The 16,494-nt window shown below is 39.2% G+C and overlaps 2 protein-coding genes across 2 annotated transcripts; both read left to right on the top strand.

The window, feature by feature from the left end:
- The first annotated feature begins 3,970 nt into the window (after nucleotides 1-3,970).
- Nucleotides 3,971-7,934, top strand: LOC133966646 (pyrokinin-1 receptor-like). The gene is made up of 6 exons (XM_062401644.1): nucleotides 3,971-4,183; nucleotides 4,361-4,457; nucleotides 5,396-5,601; nucleotides 6,299-6,520; nucleotides 6,617-6,794; nucleotides 7,362-7,934. The coding sequence occupies exons 1-6, from the start codon at nucleotides 4,028-4,030 to the stop codon at nucleotides 7,766-7,768; spliced, it is 1,266 nt and encodes a 421-aa protein (XP_062257628.1). The 5' UTR covers nucleotides 3,971-4,027; the 3' UTR covers nucleotides 7,769-7,934.
- A 570-nt stretch (nucleotides 7,935-8,504) lies between these two features.
- On the top strand, nucleotides 8,505-14,959 carry LOC133965837 (rho GTPase-activating protein 19-like). Its single transcript, XM_062400407.1, has 11 exons — nucleotides 8,505-8,641; nucleotides 8,951-9,204; nucleotides 9,962-10,042; nucleotides 10,544-10,753; nucleotides 10,889-11,115; nucleotides 11,233-11,319; nucleotides 11,907-11,972; nucleotides 12,328-12,543; nucleotides 12,634-12,729; nucleotides 13,020-13,133; nucleotides 13,575-14,959. The coding sequence occupies exons 1-11, from the start codon at nucleotides 8,595-8,597 to the stop codon at nucleotides 13,578-13,580; spliced, it is 1,404 nt and encodes a 467-aa protein (XP_062256391.1). The 5' UTR covers nucleotides 8,505-8,594; the 3' UTR covers nucleotides 13,581-14,959.
- The last annotated feature ends 1,535 nt before the right edge of the window (nucleotides 14,960-16,494 follow it).

The raw sequence follows: 16,494 nt of genomic DNA, 5'->3' as shown, positions 1-16,494 counted from the left end.
TTAATTGTAATTCGCAGAATATTTAACTTGTGCTGATAATTAATTAATTTCAGTATTTTTTACATTTTTTACTTTTTGTTCTCTTTGGCTTAAACATTGAGCCAAACAGTCCAGTCTTGACTTCGTAAACATTTGCAGCAGAGGAAACAATTTCCACTTATTAAAGAACTTTGAACTTTACATCACACGGTCTATATTAAATTCAATTTGATTTGTATACAGCGCCAAACTAAACATATATTATGCCAAGGCGTTAACATATAACATAGTAAGGTTGATACCGTACAATATCTTAGAGAAACCTAGAAGTTCCCACAACAAGAAAACAAACAAAAACTAACCTCTTCTTCATCATCTTCATCAACATATTTCTAAGTTGGACAGATCCTGTCAGACACTGAGCTCTTCTAGAGATAGAATATTATCCTTGTTATTGCCCAAGTCACTATTATTATTAAGAGGATCTTTGTCTCTATTGTTTCATGCCTTCCTTTTTTATTTCAGTCCCAAACAATAGGCTAGTAAAATGTAGTATCTGGGTTCATGGACCAGGTGTTCCAGATGTAAGAGTTCATCTTCTGTTGTGGCGGAGGCCTGATGGCCACAGGTGCACGGTCTAAGTCAGCCCCTGTATTATACATTCATAATGTGAATCGGACATGAGAAGGGCTGCCAGACTTCAAAGTCCACGAGCAGCACAATAGAAGACACTGAAGGAGGGCTGAATGATGGTGCAGACTGAGGATCAATGAATTCATTCATTGTATTCTATCGAATGAATTCATATTTTTGAACTGGTATTGATAAATGTTATTTTCCTTTAATGCAAGCACGAACTTTCTTCTGAGCTAAAACTGGTATCTTAATTGAGAATAACAAAAGGTAAATTCTAAAATCACACGCAATGTCAACACAAAAATATATATACAATATATATACATATATATACAGTTAGACCGTTCATTCACCATTTACCATTCAGCTCTCCAGCTCGTTATGGAATTGAGGAACTGGTTTTGTAACATGCTGAAGCTCCCCTGAATTTTATTTCAGATAAAAAATTCCTTTTTCACTGCAGCAAGGTCTGCACTAGGCCTGTATTTTAATTATAGGTCATTGTAGGAGTGAAGCTAGAAAACAAAAGGCCTAACCATCACTTTTTTTATCAGCACATTAGCAGTCCACTTCACCTCCTTCTTCCTATTTCAGTGTGGCAAGGAAAAAAAGCATTGAAATAAGGAGCATACTGTGTCTCTCACCTTGCCCTCTGTGGACCCACGAACTGGTCTAATGTTATTTTTAATTTCTAATGGAGAGCATCAATTCTATGCATGCATCCATCATTTAAGCATTTGCCTGTGCTGGATCCTCCTCTGCCAGCCAGTAATGGATTTACACTGCTCAGCATGTCGCTCTTGTCTGCTTGTCTTCCATCTACACAGGGTAATGGTGCTGGATGCTGGTCGGATAGTGGAGTTCGATTCTCCGAGCAACCTGTTTGAAAAACGTGGTCTGTTCTACGCCATGGCAAAGGATGCTGGGATAACAGGGGAAAATGTCACTGCCCTCTAGTTTTACACTTTTTTTCTTTTTTTTTAGGATAATCAAATAATTTAATAGCTTTTACGCTTAAAATGTGTACTTTGTGCTTTGATTCAACAAATAAGCCAAAAATACTGTATATACATAAAACATTGTGTATATAATATTATGCACAGTGATCATATGCAAACGGTTTTACTTGTGAAGAATAAACTGGTATTTCTCAATTTAAGCTTCAGTGTGTTTTTCTCTGTGATTGTGAAAATTGATGATGAGAGTGCTATTATCACTCCATTGCTCTGGTCACCTGAATTGCAAGTAATATATTTATACAAACATACATACATATATTATATAATATTTATCTGTAAGATACGCAGTATTTGGGCCACAAAACAAATCTAAGATCTTGAGAATAAGGTCTCTAACAAACTGGACTTGTTAGACAACACTTAGAAGAGAAAGGGCAGGACGTTAGAGTTAGGAAGTATTCAATTATTTTGAAGTCTCCCCCGTGCTTCATCCGTCGACTGGGCAGTTAAAGGCAACGCACTGGCCTGGATTCAGGGTCAGGGGGGTTGGGCAGATTAAACTCCACTGCTTTTCGTAATATTATGGCCAAGTTCTCGAAGTCTTACAATCTTTTTTCTTTAACGTGGCAACAGCATGAAGAGTGGTTCATGGTGTGTACTGCTGACTGTCTGAGCTGAAGATACTTAGCCCTGAGGAGTCATGACATTGGTCAAGATGGTAGATGACAAAGTTGATGGAGACCAATGATGTCTATTAGAGATTCAATTCCCATTGTGGCGTTCCCCAGTCACAGCTGACACTGGGTGAGAGCCTCAGTAAAGAGTGTTTTATATTAATTAGCAGCCGGGATTATAAGCTTTAAGTGCCTAAGTTGCAATTTAGCGTCTCTCAATTTGATCGCCAATCTTGAATGTAAGTTACTTTTAATGCAAACATATTTTTATGATGAATAGGTTTTGACTCCTCTATGTGGAGACAAACATCTGCACACACAGTTGCACATGGTAGTGGAACATGTGGTGTCGATGGACTCCCGGTTCCTGTTCTTTGTAATATCACAACCAGAGATTTGTGAACTGGCCTGCTCCAACAGGGCAGGATTGTCAAATGACAGAGCAGAAGAAAACACGTGTTGCAAAGAAAATGGAAGGCTCTCTCTTTGCAGAATGAGACATGTTGTGATTTGAACCATTTTTTGAACAAGTCCAATTTTGTGATGTGTCATTTGCAGTGTAGCCTAAAGGGGCTAGCAATAAACTGCTCCCATAGTAATCGAATAATTAAAGTCCTCCAATGGAATAAGGTTTTTATCCCAGCCAGGAGTGCTCCCTGATCTACGTATGTGCATTTTAATGTTTGGGCGACAAATCCATGTATATCAAGAAATGTATGACTTTCTATAAGCTGCTGTTATGGCCATATGTGCGTTGGGGGCGGGAAGGGGCCAAAGCAGGAGGTGGAGACCATGAGAGACTGAGAGTCACAGAGAGTGAAAGAGAGGCTGTGAGCACGAGCGAGGGAAGGAGGGAGACAATCAATCAGTGGTGCTCGTGGACAGAGGTGCTCAGCTTCATTCTACATTTTCATCTGTATAGGGTAAGTCTAATCATATCTGATCAACACTTTTACATTTAAAATATACTTTAGTAAATCTAAAACTAGAATCAGCATGATTCAGTAATATACAGACTCTGCTGTCAGTGTAACAGGTTGCAGTTTGTGTGTGTGTGTGTGTGTGTGTGTGTGTGTGTGTGTCTGTGTTTGTGTGTGTGTCTGTGTGTGTTTGAGAAATGTTAATTGAACATTAGGAATCCTGTCACCCTTTTCTTAAATTACCCTTGGATGTTTGACAGATGCATATAATAGATTGCTGTGCATGCTATGCCCACTAATTAGTCTATTTTCATAGTTAATAATTTAATTTACCCATATCTATATATTAAACTGCTGTTTTGTCAATTTGTTCTCAAACGAGTGGTATTATTTGTTCTGAGGGAAAAGGATTTTTATGCACATTGGTCTCCTACGTAATTCTCGCCCATGTCTATTATGCACTGAGGGACATGGTTTGGGTCAGTGACTATCATCTGGATATTATTTTGTGATATAGAAATCATGTGTTTAATATAAGGCATTAACAGGAGAAAAAAAATACATGGATAGCAGCAGATTCCCATCCTTCTCTCTTTGATCAAGATGCAAGTCTCTCATAAATATTTCTTCCGAATCAGAGCTCACATGTACAACAAGCAACCCTCGTATGTGCTGAGTTGATGCACAATACCATGACAACAATGCTGCATTCTTTCACAAAGATACTTTACTTAAACAATGGCTTCAGACCTAAATTAAACAGGCTAATATCCAATGTTGCAACCTAACTTTGGAACGACGTTTAGATTCAAACGTTTTCAATTTTACATGCTTATCCTCCACATTCCCCACCAGCTGCATGACAATGAACCTCTCCGAGCAGATGTCGATCCTCTTCAGCTGTAACGTCAGCGCGAGCGAGATGCCACAGCTCAACATTGGTGCCACTAAAAGGGAGCCTCTGGCAATCGCCGTCCCCATGACCATCCTCTACACCACCATCTTCCTGTTCGGAGTAGGGACATGTCATTTACTAGACGCACTTGACACACTATCCAATTTTACCCTCTGAATTGCACTGGTACATGCGATTATTATATACAAGTAGAGCTGCAGCAATTCAGTGTTGTGTTAATTATACACTGATGTTCACACTGAGACTCACTGAATGGTGTTCCTCTATGCTCCACAGGTCTTATTCAATGGGGTGAGCATGCTGACGCTGATCATGGACGCTCATATGAGAGCCAGCGCAATACGTTTCTACCTGCTCAGCTTGGTCATATCAGGTACACCAGCATTCACTATGTGGAAGATCAGTGGCCAGAATATGAATCTGAATTATTCAATCGGAGTGAAGTTTCATTTATAACAAGTTACGGAAACTGATTTCATTTTCATGCCATAAAACATTCAATCATCTTTGCCAAACATAACTCCACTTCAGATATAACTAGAATGGCCCTCAGTAGAGTGCATACCACTGCCCATACCAAACAGCCACCTTAAGTTCAATTAATCTGCACCAAGGTCCATGAATTATACCCTAGGAAAAATGAAAATGTTGAAAAACGCCACCATTCACAATGTTGAAGATAATTGCCTCTCTGATTCGTACCTGCACCAAACTTGTATGGGGTTTTTCCCCTGCCCCATACCACCTTGGACCAGTTTTCAAGGAAATCTGTTTGGTTGTTTTTGCGTAATCGTATAAAAAATATGTCTTCTCAACCCTCTCCCACATCTCCACCATGTGTGAGATGGTCAAGCCTGATCCTGCACATATCTACATTAAAAACCAACAAACGAACAAACAGGGTTGAAAACATTTCCCCCTCCGTGGTGGAGGTCAGCAGGGCTTAAAATGTAACAGAATGATTGAAAACCGTGTTCCGGCCCTTTTGATTGATATCTTAATACATTTCAGTGTGTAAACACAGCGAGAGAGACACACACTTACTAAATGCACTTGTCTTTAATGCTTCTAATTCCATTTCCTTTAGACTTTGGAGTGAACTGAAAAGGTTTGGCAATAAAAAGGTATTCCAAACTTTTTAGATTTTTGAACAACTTATTTTCCTTTAGTATTGTCAAACCTAGTTTTTGGTAGTCCCTCTTAAACACCACGGCTACAGTGTATTAACCTGCGCTTTAAGGGATCATCCTCAATGCCACTTTGTCATTATGGTGAAGTCATGTCCATCCTCTTCTTCACTTTAACCCTCAGACATTCTGCAGCTGCTGACCATCCCAGTGACTTTGTATCGGTATTACTGGGAAAGCTACCCATGGCGACTGGGGCAAACCGTGTGCAAGGCCTACTTCATGGTCCGCCAGGTGTATTGTGCCACCACAAGCTGGGTCATCATGACCTTCACCACTGAGCGCTATGCAGCCATTTGCCACACCATGTGGTCTGTTTCCAGCCTAAAGGTGCAGTGCTTGCAGAAGAAGCAATTCAATTTCCTCATGATAGTGTTCTTGTGGAATCTAAAGATGAATTACAAGAGTTTGGGGCAGGAAAGCCTCTGGTTTCTGTTTCTTGTTTGACCAATCAAGTTTGAGCAGGCTTTGGCAGCCCGCAGTTTACCAGTCTGTGCGGAGAGCAAAAGAGGCAGAACACATTGACTGTAGTGCATCAGCCAATCAGGTCTTCAATCTGCATTTTTTTGAAAATGGTTGTTAATATGAGAGATTTGCCAAAATGTCATCTGGACCTGAAACACCTACAAAATGAATCCCTGTTTGTGTTTTGTGGCAAAACGTTTGACTCAGACTGTAAACGGTGTACAATGAAGGGAAGACGAAACAGAGTGTTAGGGTTAGTGTAGATGTCCACTGTCTAAGCGGGATACCCCATTACCCCTAAAACATTTATCTTGTTCTTACTTAAAAATAAACTCTGCAAGTATATATACCTATAGTAAAAACATTAGTTAACTGCAGACATGTTAAGACACAAATATATTTTGGAAAGCTACTTGATTTGTAACCTATACTCAACAGATTACTGTTTATTTATATGAGTGCCCAAGAATATTATGCAATGAAATAAGGGGGGTAAATACCGAAGGTGCGATATTAAAAAATAAACTTTAACGTGGAATTGTCTACCCTCTCTCCTCGGCAGAAGTCCAGGCTGCCATGCCTTCTTTTAGTATGGGTCATTTCTCTGGTCTCAGCAGTGCCCTTTGCTCTGGTCTACGACCAGGCAAGTGCCTGTATCCTGGATTACACAGCCACCACAAGAGAAGACGCCTTCCACGTCTCCACCATGTGTGAGATGGTCGAGCCTGATCCTGCACACATCTACAAAGGAGCTTTACTCCTGAGAGCAGGATTCTTCTTTCTGGTGAAATTATTAGGATAAGTATTTATTATTTGACACATTGCATTTGCTGATCCGAACCAAACACATCAGCCACTCAACCACCCCCTTCTACTACAGGTCCCACTGGTCACCATCTTCACTCTCTATCTGCTCATCCTGCTCTACCTGAAGAGGAACGGACATCAGAGAAGAAACATGGGTCTCATGCGGCAGAATCCTGAAGGACGACGAGATATCCAGTGCCATCAGAATGGAAAGCTTCTGTTAAATGAAAAGAGAGCTCTGAAACTTATGGGTGAGCCGTGGAAAATGACAAGTTATATTAGTTTAATGAGCTTTGTAAATCCTCAAACTGCTGTGATTGATCTCAGTCTGATGAATGCCATGTAAAGGTATCTGGTCTCTACAGATTGTGGGACACTGAATTTCCATCACATGGAAAGTCAGTGTTGATGGAAACTTGGTAGAAGAGTAAACTAGGTTTTTACACTGCACATATAAAGTACTTAACACTGCATGGCACTCATATACTGATGGTACAACCATGCAAGGGCAATTTGAAGACACTGTCGACCGCTTCTTCAAAGGTAAAACAACTACAGGAAGTGCTCCATGCTGCTCCTTTGGAATAATTCTTGTGTCCGTAAGCCCCGGCATCACATCAAGTTTTTTGCCTAAATGTCCACTGTTATCTTCCTGCCTGGAGCCGCGTTCGTGTTAACATGCCCTTTAAGGACACATGGACAGTTGTTTGTCTTCCACTAGATAAAGAAGCTACTAAGTGCAATTAAATTGCTCTGACATTTTGCAATAATGTAGGTTACTTTCATGTGAGCTGTATTTTCTTTGTTTGGTTCCCTAGGGGCAGTCGTAGCGGCCTTTTTCGTCTGCAACTTTCCGGACATTGCCTCGTCGCTGATGCAAGTCTATGTGGTCGTGTGGTCCGACTCTGTCCTCTATGTATACACAATCCTGAAGTCGTATTTGTCGCTTCCACTGTGGTATATCAACGGCGCCCTTGACCCACTTCTTTTCTGCATCTCGTCCCACATATTTCGCAGAGCGTGCTGGAGAACTCTGGGCAGGCTCAGGTCTTACTGCTACTGGAGGCATTGGAGTGTGTCTAGGCTCTGGCAGAGAAGCTTTACTGAGGAAGCGAGCACATCAGCTAGAGAGAGGATCAGTGGTAAATGCTCTGGAGAGCAGATAGACAGAAAGAGAAATAGAGCCACTAACAAATCAGGTCAGAGCATCATAGACAACCATTAAAGCCCCTGTCAACATAAGCTGTAACAACATAGACTCTGATTTGACTTTTAACATGTCTGATCCTTGGCTTAGCCGAGAGCAATGTTTATTAAAATTGTATGATGTGTGACAGAGATGTGTTGTTTTATATTTTTTACTATGAGTAATTCATCTCGCAAGTTTTTTGATGTACAATTTGTTTAAAATATGGATTTTTTAGATTTGTGTTGTATTTTGCACTGATCATAATAAATGTAATGACTGTACATGCAGGCGAGTTGAAGAGTCTTCTGTGTTGTCAAGGCACAAGCATGCGAATACAGAAACGCACTGCAAATTGTAGAAAAAACAATTTGATAAAATTTTCCAGGGGACACCAAAAAGCACTGACGAGTAGCAGATTTCAATAACTTCTTATGTTACTTCTGTTGTTTTGTATGAATTACATGTTGACATGTTTTTACGCTTTTTTTAATTGGTGGGCATAATTAATAATGCTACTTAAGACTCACTACTTACTTACGTTTTAATAATAATATTAAATGACCACTGCCTGCTAAACATGCTTCCAAGTACAATAACTACACTTTATGACTCAGTACTATGACAATGTTGTTGCAAAACAACAACAAAATAATAATTAAACTTGGTGTGAATAAAAAATGACTGTTGTAATTTCCCCAGAATAGAAATTGGTCCAGTTACCATCACTTCCTGCTTCTTAATCCACAAATTAGAACAGCTGTGTGGTGGAGATCGCCCCTCCCTCCGCGTGACGTGCAGTTACAACCAATCACAAACGCGTGGGAGGGACTAAAAATGAAACAGCGGAAGATTCAAAACGAAGATGGCGACTGAAAATGTTCCCCAAAACAATCACAAACTGGGCCGGAGGTACAAACTTTTCTTTTATTATTAAGAGAAATTAAGATATTAGAAAAGGCTTGTGGGACTTGCAGGATTATGGGACCAATAAAGCTGAGAGAAGTTAATTTGTTATTACTCGTTCAGCAGTGTATCCCTTCACCAGACGTGTTAGCTAACGTGGCTAGCCTAGCAACAACGTCTTATTCGTTAGCCCGCTTATTCAACATTTTTTATTCATATCTTCCGTTTGTATAGCTAACTTGCTCATCAGCTGTGAGCTTTGTTGTTCCTCTTGGTGTCGAAGCCCAACACAGCCTCCGTGTTTCTCTGTGACAGGGGGACACGATGCAGTGTGTTCAACAGTCAGGAGAAGCCCAACGTGAGCCAGCCGGTGATCTTCAACCCGGACTTCTTTGTGGAGCGACTGAGACACGAACACCCGCTTCCCTTTGCGGACCTAATACTCAGTAACCTCACCCGGCTCATAGACCTTCCGGGGGATGAGTTCGCACAGCTCGTCGGGGAGTCGGAGCCCAGGGTGCCCTCCTCCACCGGCTTCCTCCGCTCCTTCAACTTCCTCAAGCGAAAACGTCAGACGAGACCCTCACTGACACATTGTTTAAAACAAAATTTCCAATACCGTCTAAGTTAGTTCATTGCTTTAGAAAGGGGGTACAAAATAAATAGAAACCGGCTCTCCACACACACGTATTTATACATATTTATGGACATATGGTTTGGGGTTTTAAATATAGCTGCTGACTAATTATATATTGTAGAAATAATTAACAGTGTAGTAATCTGAATTTTCCATTATAATTGCGACAATATGGGTTAAATGTGTATCAAAATTCTTATCAGTCCCTATCAATGATTATCAGAATAAAATTCTGCATTATTTCTTTAAAGACAACAGTGAGGGTTGTGGTTACAGCTGTTCTTTATGGATAGAGAAGGACTTGTTAAACGACTAACATTCCACATTATAATTGTTATTCCCCCTCACTGGCACGATGCATACATATTATATCTATACACTTGACTTGTGAAATTGCTAACTATGAAAGTTATATAGCGGTGATTATTTATTTATTGTATTGCCCAGTCCTATCATTGATTATGCTAGTTATTTTCTCAATTATTTTCTGGTCTAAAAAACTGCCAGTCTCTCTGCACTCAACACCTGTTTTAATTTTTTTATTTTCAAAGTTGTCTCGACACAATTTAATGGCACTTTCCAATGTGTGATCTACTTGAAATGATATATGGATTGATTGGTGAAATGGAATTAATGCGTTTAACAAAAATGAGACCAATAGTCTAACTGTGCTATTTGATGCTTTTCAGACAAAGGACTGGTTTTTGGTGCACCGTTAACTGAAGAAGGGATAGCACAGATCTATCAGCTCATTGAATACTTGAGTAAAAGTGAGTATCTCCTCCGTGGACAATGTCATCCGAAGCAGTTTGTAATATTATGATTAAATACATTTTGCATGTGTGACCTCAGAAGGAAATTAATCTCTCCAAAACAGCGTTCGCTTTACAAAAACAACACTAAATGGTAACCTGATTTAATTAGTTTCTATTTAGTCAAATGACTTGATACGTTTGAGTGTTGTACTATTTGTTCTTTAACTAAGCTGGAGAGCAGCAGAGGCAGTGAGGTCATGGTTTATTTCTAGACAGGAATGATGTCATTCACTGAAAGTGGACACTGGGAGCAAGTGTTTGAGTCAATAATTTATCTGAAAGCACTTTGCTCCTGCTGTCCTTCTCTTTCCATTTCATTCATTCTGTCTCTCTCCTCACTACTGTGTCTTTGTGTCTCCTTCACTGTGTGTCTGCGTCTACACACATCTCTTCTCCCCCCCCCCCCCCCCCCTTCTCTTTGGCTGTCTCTCACCATCTTTCTCTCCCACCTCACAGACCTTCAAGTGGAGGGGTTGTTCCGTGTGCCAGGCCACAGCCTAAGGCAGGCAGCCCTGAGGGAGATGCTGAACACTGGCTCAGAGATAGATCTAGAGACAGGAGACTTCCACCCCAATGATGCAGCCACATTGCTTAAAGCCTACCTGGGAGAGCTGCCAGAGCCGCTGCTCACTCAGAGACACTATAATGCTCACCTGAAAATTGGAGGTACTAGCTCCTTTTTACGGTGCTTCTTGTTGTTGCAGCTAAAGTTGACATTAAATTAAAATGAATAGAATTTTGACCAATGAAAACAATGACCCCTTACTCTTTGGTAATAATTCCAATTTCTGCTGTGTGCAGAGCTCACCCTCTTTGACGAAAAGGGGGATAAAACCAGTGTGTCTGACAAGGAACGCCAGATTGAGGCATTCCAGCTGCTGTTCATGCTGCTCCCACCAGTTAATCGCAGCCTTTTGAAGCTGCTACTTGACTTGCTGTATCACACTGCTCGCAATCAGCACGTCAACAAGATGTCTGCGATAAATCTTGCCACAATGTTCGCTCCACAAATCATCTGGCCTAAAAATGTAAAGACCTTTTTGTTTAAATTTATTCTTACCTCCAAACCTGTAACAGCCCAACTATATCTCCATTACATTTGCAGTTAAATCAATGTTACGTCACTTTTTATATATCTTTTGCAGGTGATGGCAAGTGATCTTCAGGGAAGCATTGACAAACTGAACAAGGGCATAGCGTTCCTCATCAGGCACTCTCAAAAACTGTTCAGGGTAAGCAGCTTTAAAGCATGGTGTTGCTTATTTATAATCCTTGTACATACAGAAAACCAATCACTACAAATTTTATCGTTGTGTTTCTCTCACAGTCAAGAATGCTAACATGAATTATTTTTTTTTTGTTTATGCAGTATTATTGAAATATACAACAAAACACATGCCTCTTTTTAATAAGATTTAGTTTTTTAGTAGATAGTTGGATGCCCTTTATTTGAGTGCATATACAGCACATCACAGCTATGTGGCAGAAATGTTTCCCCATTATCATTTCTCCTTTCAAAATGAAACCCATTCATACTTCGTTGATGTGACGCATACATAATTAACATTTAAAAGAAAGAAAAAAAAAAAAGGGTAATTGTGTTTGCAATGTGTGTTTCTCAATTGCGCACTGTTTAGATCTGGATGATTAGTGATATTTGTTTAATTAAAATACATTTATTTACATTTTCTTGGCCTTTAATAAACCATGTGTTTGCATGAGAATGAGATCCATGAATTTCTAAGTACCGGTTGTGTCCAGTTTTTCACAATAATGTTTTGATCAGAGGGTTTAATGTGCTTATTCACTCTCAATGTAGGCGCCTGTGTATATCAAAGAATATGCCCGCTTGTACTTCACAGGATCAAACTCTCTTCAATCAAAGGTGAGTTTCTTTGCTTCTATTTCTAACCAAGTTCATCTCAATGAAAAGAGGGTTCACGCTGCATTGTGTCTATCTGCAAAGTTACTGTCAAAGCTCCATCACCAATATTTCTTGTTTTTTCTTTTGAATCTGTTTACTTTGTTGTCTTGTTAATTTTAGGTTCTCCGTGTCTAAATTCAGAATCTGTTATCTGCTGCTTTGCGCACTAATAGACTCACTTTCATAGAACCTTGAAATAAAACTTGACCATATTCACACTTTACATTTGTTTATTTCACTTGTTTGTGCCTTGTGAGACTCTGCTTCAGTAAGATAACAGAATTTAATATTGTATGTAATGTCGGACCTTTTTTAGGACGACTCAACGCTCTGTTCTCGAAGCAGAGATGGGCCGATTGCACCGGTAACACCTGTACCCCAGTCTCCTTTCAAACGATCTAATGGAAGTGAGGTCAGCAGCACCCCCAAGTCCCCTGAGACTCAGCGTTATACTGAATCTGCTCTAAGAGAGCTGTACCAGCAGGTCAACAACATGCCCGAATCTGCCAAGAAGAAGAAGCTCATCAGACAGGTATGGTTGTTCGGTCTGGAGAATAAGTGTTAGATCAAGGTCTTCCATCCCAGTCCATAAATGTGTTGTTGTTGTTGTTGTTTTGCACAGTTTGAAAAGCAGCCATTGCTGACACCATCGGCCGAGTCTCGCACACCGTTCAGCAGGAAACACTGGCGTTCACGCTCTCTGGGTGGAATTATCAAGGTTTGTAGACAGTTCTCCTGTGTAAAGTTAAAACTTCACTTTTCAGCCTTGTAACTACTTTGTTCTGACCTTTCATGCTCACATATGTTCTTTTTATTTATTATTTGTAAAGCTGTTGAACAATGTTTTGATAAGTAGACCGCAAACACATGTAGAGCACTGGATTTGTGAAGAGTTTGGGATTAAAGAAATGCATTGTGCATATTTACAAGGTCTTAACGTGTTCTAACACTACAGAATGTGTAAATAGTAATGTTCATCCCAGTAGTAACGTTTTGTTTATAAAACAGAGGAAGGTGTTGGGAAGCCAAATATTGACAGAAAAAGAAAACGCCAAACTGCAGACTCCTCTCCGCAGCTCTTCTGTTGATGGCCAGGCAACAGAAAACCCTGGCTGTGACAAAGTGAGTGTTTACCTGTTCCACCATAAAACAAACATTTCAATCAAGTGTTAGCTAATAGCAACTATCATCCCCCACTGCTGTGGTCTAGTAGGCTACAACATGCACATCTATGATGCCAGGATGAGTGTCTGTTAGTTTTTCTGTTCTAACCCGGCCATCAAAACGGTGAAACTGTCTCACATTCCCATTAATTATCATATACATGTATGGCGAAACATTCAATGCATAGTTCAACCAAAGCCAAATTATAACGTCCAATTTTCATAGTGGGCCAAACTGATAAATTCCTAAACATGTCTTAAACCAGTGAATAGTGGTTCAACACATGCACGTGTGTCCTCACTTTGACTTGCTTATGTTACTAATGATGCCTGATGTACACAGCTCGAGGATTCAAAATTACATAATCCTTTATTTTCTCTCTCACCCCATCTCATTCAGGATTAATCGTCGGTAAAAGTGTGTCGTTTACAACAAAGAAACCCTCAGTGTAACAGTTATGTTGGGAACATTAAAGGACCTTGATGCGCTGACTGAAACTAAACAGTGTTATCCACTGCACTGCTTTGTTTTGACCACACGTTTGGAACTGTTCTCTGCTGTTTAAAAAAAAAAAAGAAAAAGTGAGTTAGTCTTAAAAGTTCTTAAGATGGCAAGGAAATCCCCATATAAATCTGCAGACTGGAAGTTTTACTTGCAATGCAACATGAAAGAGGTTAATGGACGAAATTGAATATGTCGTATGCTTTACTGCTATAGGTCAATTAATTAACTGTTTCGTACACTCATTAGTTCCCAATTAATCAAATTTCCTTGTCCATTTATGTTCTTAAGTAGCAAATAATATGCGTTTACACCTGTGAAATGTGTCGGTATGTAGTTTTATCTCCGACTGAAATATGTTTTTATTTAATTTGCGACCCTACTTGTATTTATTTCTTATTGGTCATCTGGATGTTTCAAGTCCAGGTGCCCTGTGCATTGGATGATTTCATACGATGTGATCTGCAGGCTTTTCTGTTGAAATGTTACATTTGCTTAAAAATTAGTGGAGTAAGTCATCGCAGGCTGCTGCAGACGTTTATTAGAGAAGTGGTTAATCCAGAACTGTGCCTTAATTGAATATATGTTGCTTTACTGTATAACAGTTTTTAGTCAGAATCAATTTACATGGGAACTTATTACCCTCAAGCTCTCAATAGCCTTAAGAGTATAGTGAAAATTGTATAAAGATCCATTCAAGTTTCAGGAAGTTAGGGAGTGAAGACTAACAGGGAAAGAAGAATAAAGGATGGGGGATACTGAGTGAAAGCTATGCAGATCTTTTTTTTTGTCCCTGTAAAAGCTCAACATTTGGTTGTCACCACTGATTCTTTGAACTGCTTCTTTAAACTAGATCTTGTTTTTGATTTTTATATTTCAGTTTTCTCAGGATAGTTTGAATTATTATGAAACCTTATATACAGCTTTATGTGCATGTTTTCAGTTCAACTGTGGTTTTATTTTAATTTTTTTAATATATTTTTATTGTCAGTTTCTATTTTATATTCAGTGGTTGGCTAAATGCAAGAGTAGATGAATCTATTGCCTCCTGTTGTGGTTGTTCGACCCTTTCCGGGAGAATTTGAGCCATTTTTGAATCCTTGATGTCTTATGCTTCTAGCAACTGGTTCAAGTTCAGTGGTGTCTGTAACAAGCTGTTGCAATTGAACTATAATGTGTTAACTAGCTCATGATCAACTTAATTGACCATGAAGACAGGTTATTGATAATGACCCTGCTGTGAAGCTATGCAAGTCGCTGTGATTAAAAGACATCAAGCAGTGTTCTGTCGTTTGTCATTTATTCTTTGGAAAGGTCAGAATGTGCTTTATTAGGATGTATAATAAAAAAAACTGTATTTATTCTTTTGAACGCCTCTGAAATGAAGGGCCTTGTGTTTTTCATTTCCTGCCGCCAGCAACTATGTGATGTCACTTGCAACCACAGGGTGATGCTGTTTAGTTACAAAAAAATTCAGTTGGTGCACCGAAGGTAGAAGAAATGTCGTCTTAGAGAAAAATAAATAATATATATATACTGTTTTGTGATATACCATAGTATGTGAATTCTCATTATCATCAAAAACTATTAAATAATTAAGTGTAAAACACACAAGCCCAAGCAGTGTTGCATAATAGAACTCTGCCCTTAAATACATTAATTCTTGCTTTCTGTTTCTCTTCTTGGCATTGTTCCCTACCAACTTAGAGTCAATTTATACAACTTGTAGTTTTTCAAGTTGCTTTGTCTGTTGCAGAGAAAAGGAGAATCAGGAAGAACAATTTTGAAATCAATATTTGCACCAAAATAAAAAAATAATTCAAAGAAATACAGCCACCAAAGCAAAACCTTAAACTTACCCAGGTGTCTGTTTGCTGAGAACTATTTTCCCAAATTGAACTTATTCTATGGAATTGGACGATGAGTGGGTGGATAGTAAGGGAATGCAGCTCCCCACAATAGGAGGAATTTCTCAGTGTGTCATTATCGTGTCTGTGTCAATGCATGTTTGGTATTGTAAGTATATGTTGTAAACATCTGTGAGAATGGGCCTGCTCTTTCTCATGTTCTGTAAATATACGACAGCGTCCAAGTTAGGAATAGTATTGTTTTGCAGCCAAAAATCCAGACGGGTTATATTTAGCATTCCTACTCCAGAGTGAGCATGATGACTGTAAAACGAGTCAGACTGTACTGTAATCAACTTAACATTATCTGGTGTGCACACAAACCCACAAGTATATATGGTGACTGGATTGGAATTGACTCTAAAACGTATACAGTAGAATTCCTTTCAGAGGGAGCTGATTGGACAGAAAAATCGGATTCTAAATCTCTTGCAGTCAATGTCTGACTCTGAACCTAAATTGAGAGGGCTTTGTTTTCTGCATTGAATAAATGTCGACTTATTTAGCCTATGCCTGAGGACACATCAACTACATGGACGATCTTGGCTGCACGTACAACCACATTTCAATAGTTAGTTTTGCTTAAAATTTTGAATGATTGACAAAATGTAATGACTGTGAGACTCTCAGTGGTTCACAATCAGAATCAGAATCAGAATCAGAATCAGAATTCTTTTTATTGCCTTGTATATTTTCACATACAGGAAATTGCCTTGGTGTGGTTGGTGCACTTTACAAACAACAATATAAAAACAACAATATAGAGCAATATAAACATCAATATAAAAAACAACAATATCGAAAAAATAATATATACAGTAAATGTGTTGTGTTCGGTTTTAAGGTGCAAAGATTGGTGGTAGTGCCAATAATGTAGTGTTATAAATTATGTGCGAGGGTGGGGGGGGGGG

This window comes from Platichthys flesus, chromosome 12 (assembly GCF_949316205.1).
Source record: "Platichthys flesus chromosome 12, fPlaFle2.1, whole genome shotgun sequence".
Classification (NCBI taxonomy): Eukaryota; Metazoa; Chordata; class Actinopteri; order Pleuronectiformes; family Pleuronectidae; genus Platichthys; species Platichthys flesus.
The sequence above is the reverse complement of the archived record's forward strand: the minus strand, read 5'-3'. Positions and strand labels throughout refer to the sequence as shown.